Raw genomic sequence first — 17,101 nt, 5'->3', positions numbered from 1 at the left:
CCAACGGCCGGGCCGGGGCGGAGCGAGGGGAGGGAGGAAGGAGGGAAGGGAGGGAAAGGAGAGAAGGAGGCCCTGGGGCGGGAGGCCCTGGGACAAGAGGTTGGCGGCCGTGGGTGGGGAGGCGGGGCAGGAGGACCAGCCTCCTTCGGTCCTCTCCTCACCTGAGGGACTGCGTTGGGATCGCGGAGAGCACGGCCCGGGCGCTGCTCATAAACGGGTATGTATGTGCGCTACTCTGGGCAGTGGTCTTCTAAGTTAAAAATACATTAAGAAAGCCAGTTTCTTCCCCGTCGACACCCCTCGTTAACAGTTGCTAGCACCTGAGAGACAAGTCTTGTTTTATGCAGCTTCAGCTTTCTTATCTTTCACTTGAAACTTGATGAAAACAACATGACATAATGTTTCTATAGAGCAGATAAAAAGCTTAGATCAGTGACAGCTAATAAAGCTAGGGCTGCACTTACGCACAACGTGCATTTTGAAAGATATGTCTTTATTTGGGGATTTCGTATTGTGAAATATTTTTATTCTCTTCTGCCCTGACTAGTTGCAGATATTGTATGTTCCTAAATTGTTGTGACCGTGCCTTTGCAGCCGTACAGTAGGATTTAAGGAATTAGTATTTGATAGTAGCATTAATACTAGTTAGTGACTGTTTCTTACATGAGTAGCTTGCCAGAGTATAGTCACCACCAGCAGGCTGTGAGTGCTGGATCAACCAGGAGACCTTTCTGGGTTTTCTCACAGGAGTGACGGGAGCAAGAACAGGGCTGGATGAATTATTCTACAGTGCTACAGTTTATGGGCCGCAGGCTGGGAATTTATCTCTGTGTGTATTACTTACATGTTCCTAAACACTTTGTTGCAGCAAAAGGTAATACATGTTAAAGATTTAATGTGTTTTACAAAAACATATGAATGTTGGAATTTGTGTAAGAACGATTTTAAAAATTTATTCTCTTTAGAAAATTTACTTACAAAACATGGCTTAAATCTCTAATCTCAAAAATTATGGAGATGCTTTTATGCAAGGAGAAAACTAATATTGCTGTTTGTACATAGCACATTAATGAAAATTTAAAATATTTTTTCCCTTGATTTTTTTTTTCTGCAAGTTTTGAGTATAGTCTTGCAATATGTTTTTCTGTTCCTTAACGGGTTTTTCTTCTCCAGGGATAAAGCCATGGCTGAAACGAGTGATAGCAGCTTAGAAAAACCAACCATTATTCAGCAAGCAATGGCCTCTTGTTGTGGAGCTATAATTACTTCATTACTTGGTAAGGCAAACTATCAAGGTTGCCACAGAGAGAATCTTGACAAGTGATTACTCTTCTGCTTGACTCATCCTGATGTCTGCATATATATTTCCACTAATATGTTCGGCAAGCATGTTTTTGGATAGTTCTCTTTTTTGTGTGTTTTAAAAAAATGTGATTAGTTGAAATCTTTTCTGTCCCTAATAATTTTTAACCATTTCTGAAACTAAGAATAATATTTATTAACTTTTAATTTCTCTTACTTTTTTGCTCTTGGTGTAGTTATTAATTGCTTTCTGTCTAGAAGAAACAAAATTATCAATAAAAAATAATTTTCATGTTTCCTGCTGCTTAAAAATAAATAAAAGTCTACTTTACAATACAAGACACAAATCCTGCAAGGCTGGCTTCTGTGAGATGTCCCCTGCGTGTTACCACTTAAGTAGTAAGAATTTGTGCTGCTGTGATGTCTTACACTGTCAAAACCTTTTATTGTAGGGTTTGGTTTGGTTTTGTTTTTTTCTCTAAACGTTGCTTTTAATAATAGCTTTTTATTACTCTTTTAAACTTCTGGATAGCTGGTGAAATTAATTCTCTGCTTCATGTTCAGTCATCTCACTGAGGACCTCCTTCCCCATGCAAACCTAAGGAGTCATTGGTTGGTTAGATTCAGCACTTTCTGTCTCTTGAAATTCCCCAAGCTAAGTAGCTCATACTTTGTGTTCCTGTTAGTCTTAGTCTGAAGATAGCCTTTGGTTCTGACTTTTAATGTGGATTAAGCTGCAGAGAAACATGCTATTTTCTAAGCACAATTCCCACCCCCTGCCCACAAATTTCCAAATGTTTACAAAATAGTATCTTACCGGGAACCTGTCAAATTCATAGTCTTTTTGTTCTGTCTTTATGCCACATGTCCTGTGATGTTAGGTAGAGTACCAAGCAAAGCTACATCAGACTTGTGGTATTCCTAAAATGGATTTCAATTGTGGGTACATACACACAGTTCTAGTACAGTGTAAGCTGCTGGTATTCAAGAGAGATGTAGGAGAGGTATAGGAGACCTACTCCTTTCTCAAGTGCCTCCTGGAGACGAGCGAAAAGTATCTGTGAGTAGGTAAAATGCTACTGGATAAATTTTAAGCAACTTAATTGAACTGCAGCAGTAACATTGAGATCCCTACATTTAGATACTGAAATGTGAGCCAAGTATTCACCACCTGTTAGTGAACTGAGAGGCATCAATGGAGAGCTAAGGTGTAACTCCATTGCCTGTGCACAGGAATGTTTCAGTGAGACACATGCTGGTGTGTTTGACTTAGACTTTAGCTGCCACTTGGTAAGTAAGGTTGTAGGTCCTGTGTCATTTCTGTCAACTGAGTAGGTATTTTGGATGCCTTAGAGACTCAGATGGCACTAGCTGCTTGTATGTAGGCAACTGAATTGAGCCCTTGGTCAATATAATAAGAGTGTGGTCCAGCTGCCCAGCCACTGTGGAGTTCAGCATATCTATGCCTGTAAAAATTGTAAGGGCTGGAGTGGAAGCAGTGAAATGTTCACTGAACCTTCATTTACTTATCAACAGCCTCAGTCTTCTAGATATTGTCTACATGGAAAAAAAAAGAAAAGTACGTCATGAGTTTAACATTTTTCTTTTGAATGTTGCTGTTTATTGAGAAAGAATAAACACATGAAGAATGCTGTGCTATTTTACATGCTGGAGTCCAAACTCTGATCTCATATGCCTTGTGGTATTCTACTTATAAGAGTTTAGCAGCAGAGCATAATGTAGTGAGTTTTAGCAATTTCACACAAGATGACACAAGGGTTTTTAGATGAGCTTTGTGTTTCTCTAATGTTTGATGCCTGCACAACTGTTAGTACATTGGAAAAGATATGTTTGGTTGCTTGCAAACCATACAGGATTTGTAGTTCTTTGCCTCTGTCTGATAACATCTCCTTTTCCTCTGCCTGATTACACTGTAAAACTGGTCTCTTCTTTTCCTCTGGCAAAAAAAAAGGTAGAAGTTAATGATAAGGCATCTGTACACTTCTGCATTTTCAGGCCGTCCAGGGTGTTTCTAAATTACTTCTGTTTCATTTTAGTATCTCCTCTTGATGTTATCAAAACTCGGCTGCAAGCCCAAAGCAATCCATTCCCTAAAGGTAAACAATATGTAGTGTATTGGGGGACACAGGTTGCTTTTTGCTGGTGTATTTAGCAGATAGTTGTCGTAATGCTTTGCTCAGGTGCAGAATGCTTGTGTTTGTTTCACAACAGTGAGTTTGTTTCTTCAGTATAAGTGGGTGGGGAAAAAAGCAACACATATACTGAAATTGCTAAAGAAAGAATGTGCCAGTGAACAGTGGAGAAAAAAATCCCATCAATACCTACCATTTTAAACAGGCTTTTTTCCCCCTGTCTTTCTTAATATTTTTATTATGGCAGAAGGTACAACTAATACTGAGTTGAGTTAAAAAATAAAAAGCTATTAATAAATAAGTAAATATTATATCAGAGGGCTTATGTGGTTGGGATGCTATATCAAAGTTTATCTTCTCCAGAATCTAGAGATTTGTGAAATACAGAAGTCACTTGCCACTTGGGTTTTCAATACATGAAGACATTGTGCTCTCAAAAATGTGTTATTGGTCCCTACTATTTACTTGTATGTGATAAATGAAATTTAAAAGAAAAGAAGATGACTAGTGCTGCATGTTGAATGTTGAGGTGAATATTTGCAGTCACACTTGCTGTAAAGTAGGAAAAATACTTGTGCCTTCTATCCTGATTTTTAGTAAATTCTAAAACCAGAAATCTGAAAATGTGAGGCTCAAAGTATGTTTTTGTAATGACAATAATATTTTTTCAAACAGTTTCAGAGTACATGAGGCAGAAGAAATAAAAAACAAGTAGAGAGGATGATCTAGTATAAACACAGTCTAGCCTAAGATATAATACTTCCACTTGTAATGTGGATGCTTAGGCTACTTAATAAAAATTCTGACGTCTGAAACACATTCACAGTTAGATACAATAGCGATATTTGGGTCTTGTGCTGCTTTTAGCCTTCAGCAGATGGTAGTATAACATAAACATGTGTCCTGGAGCCTTATGAAGGCAGTTCCATTTAGTCTGGCACTCTGGGGGTACATTTGATCCCTTTTTCCTTTTACCTAATTTGTCATTACTGACTGAGATTATTTTGCTCCTCTGTGGCTAATCAGAGATAGATCTGTATTGCCATTATATCCAATTTGAAATTGCTGCTGTGTAAGAATGATCTTACAAGCATTAACTCTATTCTTATACACCACTTTATTAGGAAAATGTTTTGTATACTCCAGTGGCCTTATGGATCATATATGTGTTTGTGAAAATGGGAACAGCAAAGCCTGGTATAAAAAACCTGGGAATTTCAAGGGGACGTTGGTAAGAACATTTTACATGTATATAAAACTGTACATTTTTAAGTAGCATACTGTAAAATTATTGGTGTTTTTTGGGGTTCTTCTGGAAACTGTTATTATTCCAGAGGGTCTTTGTGTGGCTACACTGTGTAATTTATATGGTGATTAGTGATACCTTCTACTTTCTATAATAAAATATGTATTCCTTCCTTAAGATGAACAAGGATGCACAGCTTTCCTCACAGATTACTGGCTCTATGGTTTTATTTTCCCCACTTGAGCTGTATTGCCAATAGTTGCTGATTGCAGATAATGATTTTCTGTTACCTGCTCACAGTCTTCTGTGTCCCAGTATGCTCCTGAGCTGAAGTAACAACACAGATAGTGTTTTAAAGTTAAGTTCATGTGTCAAGTTCTCTATCCATTGAAACAGACTTGCTGTCTGTCCTGCTGGTTCATTAATCAATATTTTGTATGGCTCTGCCATTAAATTAAACCTGTGATCAAGGATTTTTCAGAATTAAATTTCTGAAAATGAGATGTTAATGCAAAAGGTGTCTTCAGGAGTTCTACAGTGTTTTTTTTAAATTAATAACTTCACAAGTGTGATTTTTTTTTCAATTAGCTTTACTATATAATTTTAGAAAGTCAGTTTTTTATTTGACATGAATTTATGCCCATTTTTGCTGTAACAAGGGGATTCTTAAAGAGGAATGACTATAGTATCTTTGATCTCTTTCTTTATTAAAATTAGTCCCCTCTTTTATCTATACCTTCCTGTTTTGTAAATTTGTTGAAGCTGGATTATAAGCATATTAACTAACTAGTATAGAAGTTGGGGTTTTTTTGTCCAACCACATTACGACCTTTTAGGGATTCTTTCAAAGCTCCATTTTTACTGGTCAGATTTGTTATAATAAATCATGTCTTTGTTTTCCCCATTCAATTTTTTACCTCACTGGACTAGTCCATCAAGGCTATCTCCTGTAAAAGGTATTTGCCCTTTTCTTCATAGAAGTCCTTTTTGTGGTCTGTCAGACTCTCTGTTTTGAGGCCCTGTGATAACATCTGGTCTTAAGCATATTCTAATCCATCAAATCTCAACCTTTTCCCCCAAAAGTTTAAGAAAGTTAGGTATCCTAATATTAGAGAGTTTGTCTTTTTAATGGTGCTTTCAGGTCATCTAGGAATATATTGGACAGCTGTAATAATAGCTGCAAGCTTCCAAGTATAGAGTATAATGTGTATACATTGCATATATGTTGTCACATTTTTGTCAGAGAAAGCAAGTATTGAAAAGTCATTAAGAATTAATTGCTATTTCATGCCTAGAATCTTTGTTATGTATTGGAAAAATATTTTAGTCAATTATTTTGGTGAAGTTTCCACAAGTTGCTGCAGTGCCATATTAGGGCATTCAGTCATGGATAAACTCTTACTACTTTGGTCTTTTAAAGATGGAAGAAAATTCTTAATTTCAATCACACAAATTATTCCGTTCAGCTCAGTGGAACTATTTGTGTGGTTAAATATGATAGCTAGTGTAAGCTATCTTACAATGATAAGCCACTTTAGAAACATATTTTTAAAGATATTAATTGTGTGTTCTGCCAGCTGAAATATATTACTGACTACAAAAGTTTGTAGCTAAATATTTCCTTTTGCCTGGTTACACTTTTAGGATGCATTTGTGAAAATTATTCGAATAGAGGGAATTAAGTCACTGTGGAGTGGGCTTCCTCCAACATTGTAAGTTGAATGTTCTGGTTTTGGTAACATGAGTTATTGTTGAAAAAACTACTTAATTATTTAGATAACTTATCATGTATATTTCTAAGTTATTTTAAAAATTCAGTCAATTCTGAAGTTACAGAGCAATCAGTTCAATCAGAAGCATCTAGGGACAGTATAATTTTTGCCAGATCTCCAGAGTTTTCTGATATATTCTCGGTAGTTAAGCCGGAACCTTAGAATTCTCATTGTGCCTTTTACAGGAGGTATCTTTACCATAACCGTTCCTTTGGTGGATGGAAGGCGATCACTAAAGAATGACAGTTTTTGACAAAACCGTACTGTTCTATCTCGTTACTAATGACTTTCCATCAGCAGCACATCTGTTTCCAGATGCTCTGGTGTTGCACCTCGCTACCCTCATTTAATTCTTGTAGCCATCATCTTTATTTCAAAGAACTTTGTTGGGGTTTTTATCCTATCCGACTTTGTAGTGGAAAACAGATAATCCATTTTCTCTCTACATATTATTCATATTAACCTGGTACAGATAGAAATTAAGACCTCTATAATTATGTCTTCTTCCATAAACCGAGCAAGTAATCAAATCTAAGATGTATGTTAAAGTTGTATCTTGCAAGACATGAAGTGTGGCCCAGAAGGAAAGCAGTGGTCCACATGTTTTTGATTTGCAGACAGTGCTCAGTGTATAGACACAAGAAAGAAAAGGATGGTGGAGCTCAGCCTAGTTATTTATCCTGCAGTATGTGGCAATTTAAAAATATAAGCCTTTAGGACCTGACTGAACTATTTAAATCAATACAGTTTTTTATTCAACTTGTGTTCTGTACTCCAGCAGAAAACTAGCCTCTTGATTGGAGAAAGGTACACAGTTTTTAAGAGATTTAAACTATGGCTTGTTAGTTTTCCAAGCATGACAGTCCTTAGTGTTTTTTGATAATGGTGGTGCATGCTACATTGGTACAGACATAACACAAAAATGTAATTGCCATTTTATAGTAAGATGTGGTGCTTTATCCCTACACTGAATGATTATTAGATCTAGCTGTTGCTGTTATACTCTGTACTGTGCTGGAATGGAAATAGCTTGTATTTATGAATACCACATTGACTCTCAAGTAGTGAGAATCAGAACTGTTGATTAAGACAAAAAAAATAATCTCCAATTGTTAAATAAATAAAAATTTAATGTTAGTAACACTTCTGTAATGTTTTGTTTGGTTTCTTTATATTCAGATCTTTCACTTCCATTTCTTTATCGAAATAGTTCTGAAGCTGATGTGAAATAAATTTTGGGTAAGATAATCCACCATCATTTTACTTATAGTTTCCCCTAATGAAATGAAAACCTGGGAAATCTGTGGATTGAAACTCTGAACTAGAGGCAGTGAATCAAAGCCATGGGATTTATGCTTTTTCTTCATCCATAACACACAGCTGGAGATTTAACTTTTTTTTTTAATATATGTAAAATATCCATACAAGGCAGTTGCCTTTATTCTTCTGCTTTCCTGGTATTAATTTAAATTATGTCTCTTGTATTTTAGAATAATGGCACTTCCTAACGCAATAATCTATTTTACCCTCTATGACCAACTGCATGAAGCTTTGAAATACAGACTGAAAAAGGGTGATGAATACATTCCAGTTCTCGCAGGTTCCTTAAGCAGATGTAAGTTGTCACCTGTTTAAAGAGAAAATTGAAATACAATACCTGTATGCTGTTTTCTTGGGTTTGTTTTGTTGATTTTTATTTGAAGTAAATTTTCCGTCGCTTTAAATGAGGGATAGGAAGGAATACTGTAATTACCCAGTATTTCTTGGCCAACAAAACTCTGTAACTTGGAATAGTGTGATTTGGTTTTGCTGTTACACTTTTACTACATTTGTAATTTGTTCAAAATTTTATGTTTATATTTCTAGACTTCTACCAAGTACAGTTTAATTTAAGTCTGTTCTGTCATTAATCTAGCAATAAACATCATTATTTTCTATAATGGCAGCTACACAGGTATTTACAGGAAAAAGAAAATTGGACTTCTTTTAGAATTGGACTGGTTTTACTGCTGTATGATGTGAAGTGGACTAAATGTGCTTTTATATTTTCTTACTAGCCTTTTCCTCATCTATTTTTGTAGAAGTAACACAAGTCATATATTTTAGGGCTTTCTTAGAAGAGTCTGATGATGTAGTTCCATATTCTACTTGTGACAACCCTGGGACACTGGAAGACTGGTTGAAAAAGAATGGCTATTCTGTGGTGGTGTGGCAAATTGCTCTTATTAGGCTGTTCCAGATTTTAAATTCACATGTTAAACCTTATCCTAGCAACAGAAGAAAAGTTCTTGGATCTAGTAAAATTGTTAAGGTCTATTACATGTGTGATGGGAGCTTGTTATTGAGTCATGACTCACTGACCATTGTGCAAGCTGAGAGAGTCATTTTATCGGATACAGATGGCCTGCTAATTATTCTTGAGAGTTTAAAATAAGAATGGCAAGGGTGCTTAGAAATCAATAAAAGCTTAATCTCTAACGACTATTTTTGTTCTCAACACAAAAAAACCCTTAAACCCCAAGCTCATTTCTTCAAATTACATTTTGAAATGCCAATTATTGAAAAGTAATGTTTATAAGTACTTGAAATTTTCAGCCTATTTATGCATTTAATCTGCAAATGAGGATTCTTTACATGTTACATTGATTACAATAGGCCAGTATGGAAAAAACCCCTAAACTGGGAAGTGTAGGTACTGTGAATAGATGTGATGCTCTTATCTGGAAAGGAAACTTATTTTGAGAAGGAAAACGGAAAAGGGAAAATCGGGAGAGTTGAAAAGAATCAAATATATAAAGTGAGGTGAGATGTGACTTTAATGTTCAGGAAACATTACTATTAAATGCTGATTTGAAAAAAAGCATTTTCCTCCTTTGCAGTCAGTTCTCTCACTGTGGTGAGTCCCCTGGAGCTGATCAGAACTAGAATGCAGCATCGCAAGTTGTCCTACAAGCAGCTGTATCTGTGTGTCAGCACTCAAGTGGCTGCAGATGGGTGGTTTTCACTGTGGAGAGGCTGGAGTTCTACTGTTCTGAGAGATATACCTTTCTCAGGTATGGTTTATTTTCCATGCAGGGTTTTTGTTATGGCAGAAGATATGTTTATGCATAACTATTTTAGTCTGTTTCTGTGCTTTTATGTAATTTTAATGGTTAGCTTTAGGAATGACTGAGATTGATTAGTTTTGTTTTGAGTACTTTTATTTATAAATTTGCTAAGGATGTGATTTTCCCCCCCATTTTGAACCTGATAGGGTTCATTGTTACATTCCCTTTCTCTGTACTTAGTCTGTTACTTCTCATCTGTAGCTTACACAATGACTGTTTTGAAGACTTCGAGTAGGAAATTTTCTTTGTAATAGGTATAGTGGCTATTTTCTGATAAACATCCTTTATGTAAGTGTTCTGTTACTTAATTTTGAAAACATGTACAAAGAGTGACACTGTAGTGTCTTCAGGATTTTTTTTAATAAAGATTAATTAGTTTCTATGGCTGTTTCAAAAATCATGGAGGTAGAGCACCACTCATTAGCAAAACTCCAAAGCTGAAAGCCTAGAAGAAAAAAAGTCTGATTCAGAGCATAACTAGTCCTAGGGCTCTCCTTAAGACAGAGGGGACAGATGTTACAGGGGAGACTGATAATGCACCTGTTAGTGCCGATGGTAAAAGCCCCTGTCTCTTTGAGGCCTGCTTTTGTCAGAGCACTTGTGGATCAGACGTCAGTCGTCCTTGAAGCTGTTTCTGTCATTTGGATAGTACCAGGAATAACACCTTTGAACACCTTATGTTGCCCCAGAAAAATTCTTCTAACTTATTTTTGAAGTCAGAGAACCTTTGAAATATTTGACCTGCTGTCTTTGTTCTCCTACTTCAGTCTTAAGATAGTTTGACATTTAATTTAATTTATGTTTCCAAACAATCTAGTGGACCAGTCATTGGTGTGGACTGTTACGGGATTTGAGCACATTTGGATGTGTACCTGGAATAAATTTTAAATTGGTTGTAAACCAAACCAAGACATGATAAGTGTGGCATTGTCATGATATTTAGTTAAAAATTGCAATTAAGTGAGTAAACTGAGTTATTTAAGCTGTATTCTTTTCAGAATGTATAATACTCTTGTGTTCTTTCACTTAGCTACTGGGAGGTGATTGAAAATCATGGTTGGAATGTATTTCCTGTTTTAGGATCCAGTTCTTTGGTAGGACTTAATTTAGCCTTCTCTGATAGGGAAGACTTCCCTACCTACAACAACATGGTTTCACTAAGGCTAAAGATAACTGTCAGAATTCAGAGAACCTTTTGTCCAAAGTGCTTCCTGTTCAATATTTATTTTTTAATTTACTTATTTTTCTTCTCTGCCAAACTCAACTTTCTCTTAGGCTGTTCTGCTAAGACTTGTAAGGGAACTCTCAAATTCTTCATCTAATCCCTGTTGTCTGACTTCAAGTAGAAATTCTTGTTCTCTTGCTGATTTTTGTCTTTAGCAGTGTGGCTGCAGCTTCCTTCCCTCTGCTGCTTTTAACAGAGGGGGAAGATCAGAGCGCTGTGAGGGAGTGCAGAGGGAGTGCACAAGTAAGAGAGCACTAAGGTGATGTGTGTGTTCTTTTCAGGCCTTTTCAGATTCTTGTGTCCATGCCTGCTGTTCCTCCACTGATCCCAAACATGCTCGTCTATTTTAACTCAGTCTCCACACTGCTCTGGCATTCACTTCACAGTCAGTGGGTGCTTGTCTGTCCCCAGTACTTCATAGGTGTCATGGGATGCTGAAAAGGTAGAGGCACAAGTTAATGTACAGCTACTGCCTTATAGCTTGAGAACTATTGTTAAAGAGCCAAAAGTGAGCAGGCAAGTAGATGCATGAGTAAAGGACAATGTATTTTAAAAAAATTAAATGCCACAAAACTCTGATTTTATAAAGGTAAGGGTGTTTATTGCTGCCTAATATCTCTTTCAGATGTGTTTTCTGATAATTTTTTTCTTATAAATACTCTTTGTCTGTTATGATGAGCTCCCTTAGTGCATTCAGTCTTAGCTCTTAAGTTTGAATGATCCCCCCACAGCATTTCAGTCTCTCGTATTCCTACAGTACAGTTTACAGCTTTTCTGCAGGTAGCTCAAGTTAGCTATCTCAAGAATTAAAATCAGTGTAACAATTTGTATTGAAAAAGCCATTCCTCTGTGAAAACAGTCGAGCAGTACAACATGTCTTAAGCAGCACAGAGTAATTAGAATCCCCCTGTGTTCGAGCCAAGTGTTCATATGCTTCAAGCATGTTCCTTGGGATGCTAGCTAGACTGAATAAAACTTGAGCTGTGAATCTTTATAAACACAAGAACTGGGTTAACAATAATACTTGAGTCATTCTTTAAGTAGTGTGGCAGACAATGTAAATATAAAAGATATTCAGGGAAATGAGTCCTGTAGGTGCTTAAGCAAAGTTTTGGATTTAGATAATTTATATTAAATTAGAGTTTTGTACATTTCAGTAGTAGGTTTTCCTCAAACCCTGAGAATGCCTTCTGAGATACTACCTACTTTTGCTTTTGTGAAATGATTGAGGCCAGGCACATGTTCTGGCAGTCTTCGTGGCAAGAAAATACTTTTTTCTGCTGGCACAGCCTTCAGAACTCAGTGCTGACCAAGGCACAGTTACCTTTCAGGATGTGCAACCATCATTTGAAGTATTTACTTGACCAGCTGCCATAAGGAATTACTCTATAATTGAACCTGGTAGCATATAGCTTGGAGTTTTAATTAGAAAGCAGAAAGAGTGCAGTTTAGTTCAGCAGACAGTCAAAGAAACAGATGTTGTTCCTAAAAGTTGTTTGCCAGACTTGTCTTTGACAGTCTTCACAAAGGCATTCTCCTCTTAGTAATTCCAAGGAGCAAAATTGTACTTTTTGGTTCTCTCAGAGTTAAATTTTACACTCTGTCTCTCAGAAAAGTATGAAGCAGTCCTGAGCAACCTTTCATTTTGCATGAGATGCATTTTTATAGAATTAATGAGATCGATGAAAATGTGAAATATGCCTGAAAACATAGTGAATAATAAGCCTACACTTTAATTTATGTTAAATTGAATGTGAGTTTTGTAGTGCTTGGTTTAGATTGTATTAAGATAGGGGTTACTTGAGGGAAGGACAAAATGATTAGGCTAATTTGTATTATATTAAATTTGGGATATGGAGATAAGGGGAACAGGGCAATCTGTCCATGGGTTAGCACAGAGGACACTTATTTATGCCTTCGGCTCTTGTTTCTTTTGGCTTCTGTTGCCACAGTAGAATTCTTACATCTGTACTTGATGAAAGGATTTCTGTATTTGACATAAAAATCTCTTGTAATGCAAGTTTATTTTTTTGTAATCATAGCAATGTACTGGTATAATTATGAACGTTTCAAGAAGATGATGTGCAAGCAAGTTGGTGCACATGAACCTACATTTCTTATTGCTTTTACTTCAGGAGCAGCATCTGGCTCTGTAAGTATATAATTTCTAGTACTACTCTTTATTATTATCATCACTAATAAACTATTTAAAAGAGGTATGATTTTAGGCGATTCTCTCAGAAATTTATGTTTTGGGGCACGTGTACTTTAAGCACACATGGCCTGGCATTCAAGTTGATTAGATAAATCTGTATAAATTACAGTGTTCTGACATACAAGACTTAATACTATCATGTGCTTGGAATAAGGAATCTAGTTTTCAATTGTGTGCACTTTAATTTAAAAATTTAAATTAAATTTTGTTTGTGCACTAACGTTAAAATTGTTTTCTTTTCCTGATAGATTGCAGCTGTCATAACTCAGCCATTTGACGTAGTGAAAACACATAGACAGACTGCACTTTGGGAGAGTGAGACCTTAGAAAGTAAGTCGCTGGTAAGAATAAAAAAACCTACAAGGTTTGGGAAAATTAGTGTTTCTGAAAACTTAGTGTTTGGGTATATAGACTTTTGGTAGGAATTTTAAGGTTTTGTCTCTTCTCTGAAGTTTACCTAAAAATTCTATCACTCAGGCCTTTTTTCTTCTCCAAATTGTAATATCCCATGAGATACTTTTTATCTCCTAGGACAATACAATATTTCATTAATGGCTTGGAAAAAGGAAAAGGTGTGAGTTCAGTACAATTGAGCTTGAAAAGATAGTATACCATTGAAACAAATAAATTCAAAACTATTACATTTAGGCAGACCAATTGCAAATTTAAGATGTCCCCGCTTATTGCAGGGAGGTTGGACTAGATGACCTTTAAAGGTCCCTTCCAACTTAATCATAATTCTATGATTGAAGTAAGTTATATTTAAATAGGCAAAAAATTAACTTCTTATAAAACATTCAGGTGAACAGTGATCTATTGAAAAAGACTTTAACATGATGTTTGCACATTCACTACCACTTGCTCTTCATAACAATATTCTTTTGATAAATATTAGGGTAGATAAAGAAAGCACTGTTCTCAGGTTGTGTATTTTTTACCTTCTTTTCATGTTCTTTCAAAAGAATTATTTTTGAGGGCATATTAGTGAATGTCCTAACATCTTTAAAGGATGAAAGGGGAAGTTTATGTTTTGTTCTTTCAGTAGAGCACTACTGTGCTTTATGTGAATTCGAGTTGTATATGAAAACTTTTTTTTCCATTGCTTGGGACCTGGACCAGTGAGGGACTTCCATTAACTTAAACAAATGTTAGATCATGACTTTAAGATTACAGACCATTAAAAAGGCTGAGTACCTGAACAGTTTCTGCTTAGAAACTAAGTGCTCACTTTTTGGCATGAGGTTTCATTCTCTCAGGTAAATTATTTTCTTCTAGTGTAATTCTTGAAAAAACACATCAGTGTTTCATAGCAGAACAGAAAAATATCAAAAAAGCTTTAATTACCAATAGTTACTGTGATTCAGTCTTTTTCTTGTGCTGATGAATGTAAGAACTCATTGCTAACACCACTTTGAAACACGTGTGGCTGCCATATATTTATTAGGTTGATATTAACCAGATAATTATCTGTTCAAAATTTCATTATGGTCATCTTTAATTTGTACCAGTTGAATTCTTTCCAAATCCAGTTACTGTTAGAGTTGGACACTGACTATGCATCTACATATCGTCTCTCTGTGGCTGCAAAAATATTTTGCAGTTTCTAAATGCTGTGGGATGTTCCTGATGAATGTATTCTATGGCACTGCTTTAACTTTCATCTAGAAAAAAAGATTTCTTGGCCACTTTCATATTTCAAATCAAAGAAAGGAGTACATGAAATAGCACAGAAAATTTCCTTTGTTTAAAATAATTGCAAATGTCTGGAATGCAGATTGCTTCTGGATGCTGCTGCTGCTAGGTTGCTTGTGGTATGGGATTTAGCTCTATAAGGGACTTCAATCCACATCTCTTAGAGCTGTACTTTCTTAAATATAAATTTAGGGGAGATCTGATTTTTGTAAACCTAGATGTAATGTGTAGTGTCCTAGCTTAACTATTATATTCAATCTTATGATTCATTTTTATGATAACAATTCTCAAAACTTACTTCTGGATTCAGTTTACCAAAAAAGCAAGTTCTTATTTAAAAGTCTGAATTGTGATGATCTTTTAGCTGCATGTGTAAGGTGTCATGGAGAGGGAATGGCTCATTTGACAGCTAGTTGACTTTTTTCACTGGATTTGTATTCTGGTAAGGAATATTGTATCTGTTCATATATCTTACTCCAGGTGTTTCTACAAGCTTTTCCATCTCATGCTGTTTTAACTTGTGTATTTGCATACTGTATGGATTTAACATACTGTGTAAATAAAATGGATAAAAGTAACAGAAAAGGAACTAAACCTAATAATTACATCTATGAGTCTCTCTGATTTCAAAAAATATTCTTGCGTGGCAATGTATGGATTCCTTGATTCACTGTTGTCTTGTACTATATTAAGTTCCACAGAGGGACTCCACATCAACCTGGGCAGTTATGAGGAAAGTTGTCGCTAGCAATGGGATTACTGGATTATTTGCTGGTAAATCTTTTCATATCTCTAAAAAAAAAAATTGGAATAGAGAGTTTTTTAATCATTACCAAGTGATTACAGATGTTAACATGCATAAATTGTATATTTCCATGTAATATTTCCATCTCTGTGAACACTGTCAGTTATGGAATAGTTTGTATATATAAAGCAACAGACATGCATATATCCAGAGAGAGTTTTGGTAGTCTCCTAACAAGTTACTAAGATATAGCTGTTTGAGATGGATACAATTTATCTTAAAAGCAGAGGGGCTGGGTTTGACAAGTATGTCTGTATTGGCAATGAAAAATGGCACTAAAAGATTCAGTTCAGAAAATGGTTTTTTTCAAATTTAAAAAAATTACTGATTTCTTAAGCTTTTATTGATTTCTTAAGTTTTTCAGAAAGAATTGGTGCAAAGAAAAATTAATAGTTTGTAGGTTTGCAACCAACAGGATAGAGGTTTTTCTGAGAAAGTTTCTTATATGCAGTTTTTAGTCCTCTGCTAAAAATCTTAAAGCAGACATTACTGTTGTGGCATCTATATTTAGGAATAGCCATCCTAACTTTTGTTCTTTATCTCATACTAATTTCTGTACTCAACCTTTTTGGTTCTTTCTGACTCAGAAACAGAGTTTAAGCTTTTTTGTCTCCCTTCTTAGTCTTTGAAGAAGATGCATTATTGAGAACCCAAAAAGTCTGAAAATGGAATAGGTATTTTGAAGAATTTACAGAATAAAATACTGTTATGGGCTTGTGAAATACTAGGCTCAGGATAGATTCCATCTATCTTAAATAATTCTATGATGCTGTCCTATGATGCATTCAGCTGAAGTCCAACTTCAACACAGTTTTTTGCAGAGGACTGGAAGATTTGACAATTATATTAGTATTTGTTTGTTTGCTAGATGGGAGTAATTACGTTGAATATTGTATAATATTTCAGACATTCAAGGTCATGCAACAACCATTCTCCAAGAATTTTTTCCTTTGAATTTTCTGGCAAACTAGAAACATTATGTAGGATATTTGTTAAATTTTTATTTTTAAACAGAGGGAGAAATGCAATCTTGACATATATTGAGTTAGTGATAAGTTAATAATTAATGAGTTAATAGTTTTTTAATTTTCCTTGTATTTTCTCTCATCTCTACTCCTATGAGTGCACCCCTCTTACATGACTTTCTTATTCTCACTGAACCTATCAAGGTTCTGCACAGTTCACTTTGTAGCTGGTACTGTTTCAGTTGCTCTGAGCCATTCAGTAAGATATGATGAAGTCACTGTGAACACCCCATTTAGCTGTGTGATTCCTTGATGTATTTTATTTTTCTTCTTGCAGGGACTGTCTTAAAGACTGTCTTTTAGTAGTTTTGATAGCTGTGGCAAAGATAATTTTTTAGCCCTGGACTATGTGCTGATCAGCATAGATGTATCCCTGACCATCCTGAGGATCCCTGGTGGTCTAGTGGTTAGGATGTGGCGCTCTCACCGCTGTGGCCTGGGTTCTATTCCCGGTCAGGGAACTCCTCCGGGCAGATGGAGCTCATCAGCCCTGTAAGGCCATCCAAGAGAAGGTCACTCTAAACAAACCTACATCCTGAGGACCTCGCTGCCACTGTCC

At 35.8% G+C, this 17,101-nt stretch overlaps 1 protein-coding gene across 9 annotated transcripts in view; it reads left to right on the top strand.

The window, feature by feature from the left end:
- The first annotated feature begins 10 nt into the window (after nucleotides 1–10).
- The window catches only part of SLC25A40 (solute carrier family 25 member 40), a 21,427-nt gene continuing 4,336 nt past the window's right edge, over nucleotides 11–17,101 (top strand). For 2 of the 9 annotated variants that reach the window (XM_017839277.1, XM_017839272.1), the window contains exons 1-10: nucleotides 11–217; nucleotides 1,174–1,277; nucleotides 3,360–3,419; nucleotides 4,580–4,686; nucleotides 6,346–6,413; nucleotides 7,964–8,088; nucleotides 9,353–9,526; nucleotides 12,848–12,957; nucleotides 13,269–13,350; nucleotides 15,406–15,486. In XM_017839277.1, coding sequence (XP_017694766.1) covers nucleotides 1,184–1,277; nucleotides 3,360–3,419; nucleotides 4,580–4,686; nucleotides 6,346–6,413; nucleotides 7,964–8,088; nucleotides 9,353–9,526; nucleotides 12,848–12,957; nucleotides 13,269–13,350; nucleotides 15,406–15,486 — 901 coding nt within the window. In that variant the 5' untranslated portion in view covers nucleotides 11–217; nucleotides 1,174–1,183. Of the gene's footprint in view, nucleotides 218–747; nucleotides 875–1,155; nucleotides 1,278–3,359; nucleotides 3,420–4,579; nucleotides 4,687–6,345; nucleotides 6,414–7,963; nucleotides 8,089–9,352; nucleotides 9,527–12,847; nucleotides 12,958–13,268; nucleotides 13,362–15,405; nucleotides 15,487–17,101 lie in introns of all 9 variants that reach the window. The other 7 variants (XM_017839279.1, XM_017839280.1, XM_017839281.1 and 4 more) reach the window with 5 other exon arrangements.

Source organism: Lepidothrix coronata, unplaced genomic scaffold (assembly GCF_001604755.1).
Source record: "Lepidothrix coronata isolate B3197 unplaced genomic scaffold, Lepidothrix_coronata-1.0 Scaffold394, whole genome shotgun sequence".
Taxonomy (NCBI): Eukaryota; Metazoa; Chordata; class Aves; order Passeriformes; family Pipridae; genus Lepidothrix; species Lepidothrix coronata.
This window is presented reverse-complemented; position numbering and strand designations above follow the sequence as displayed.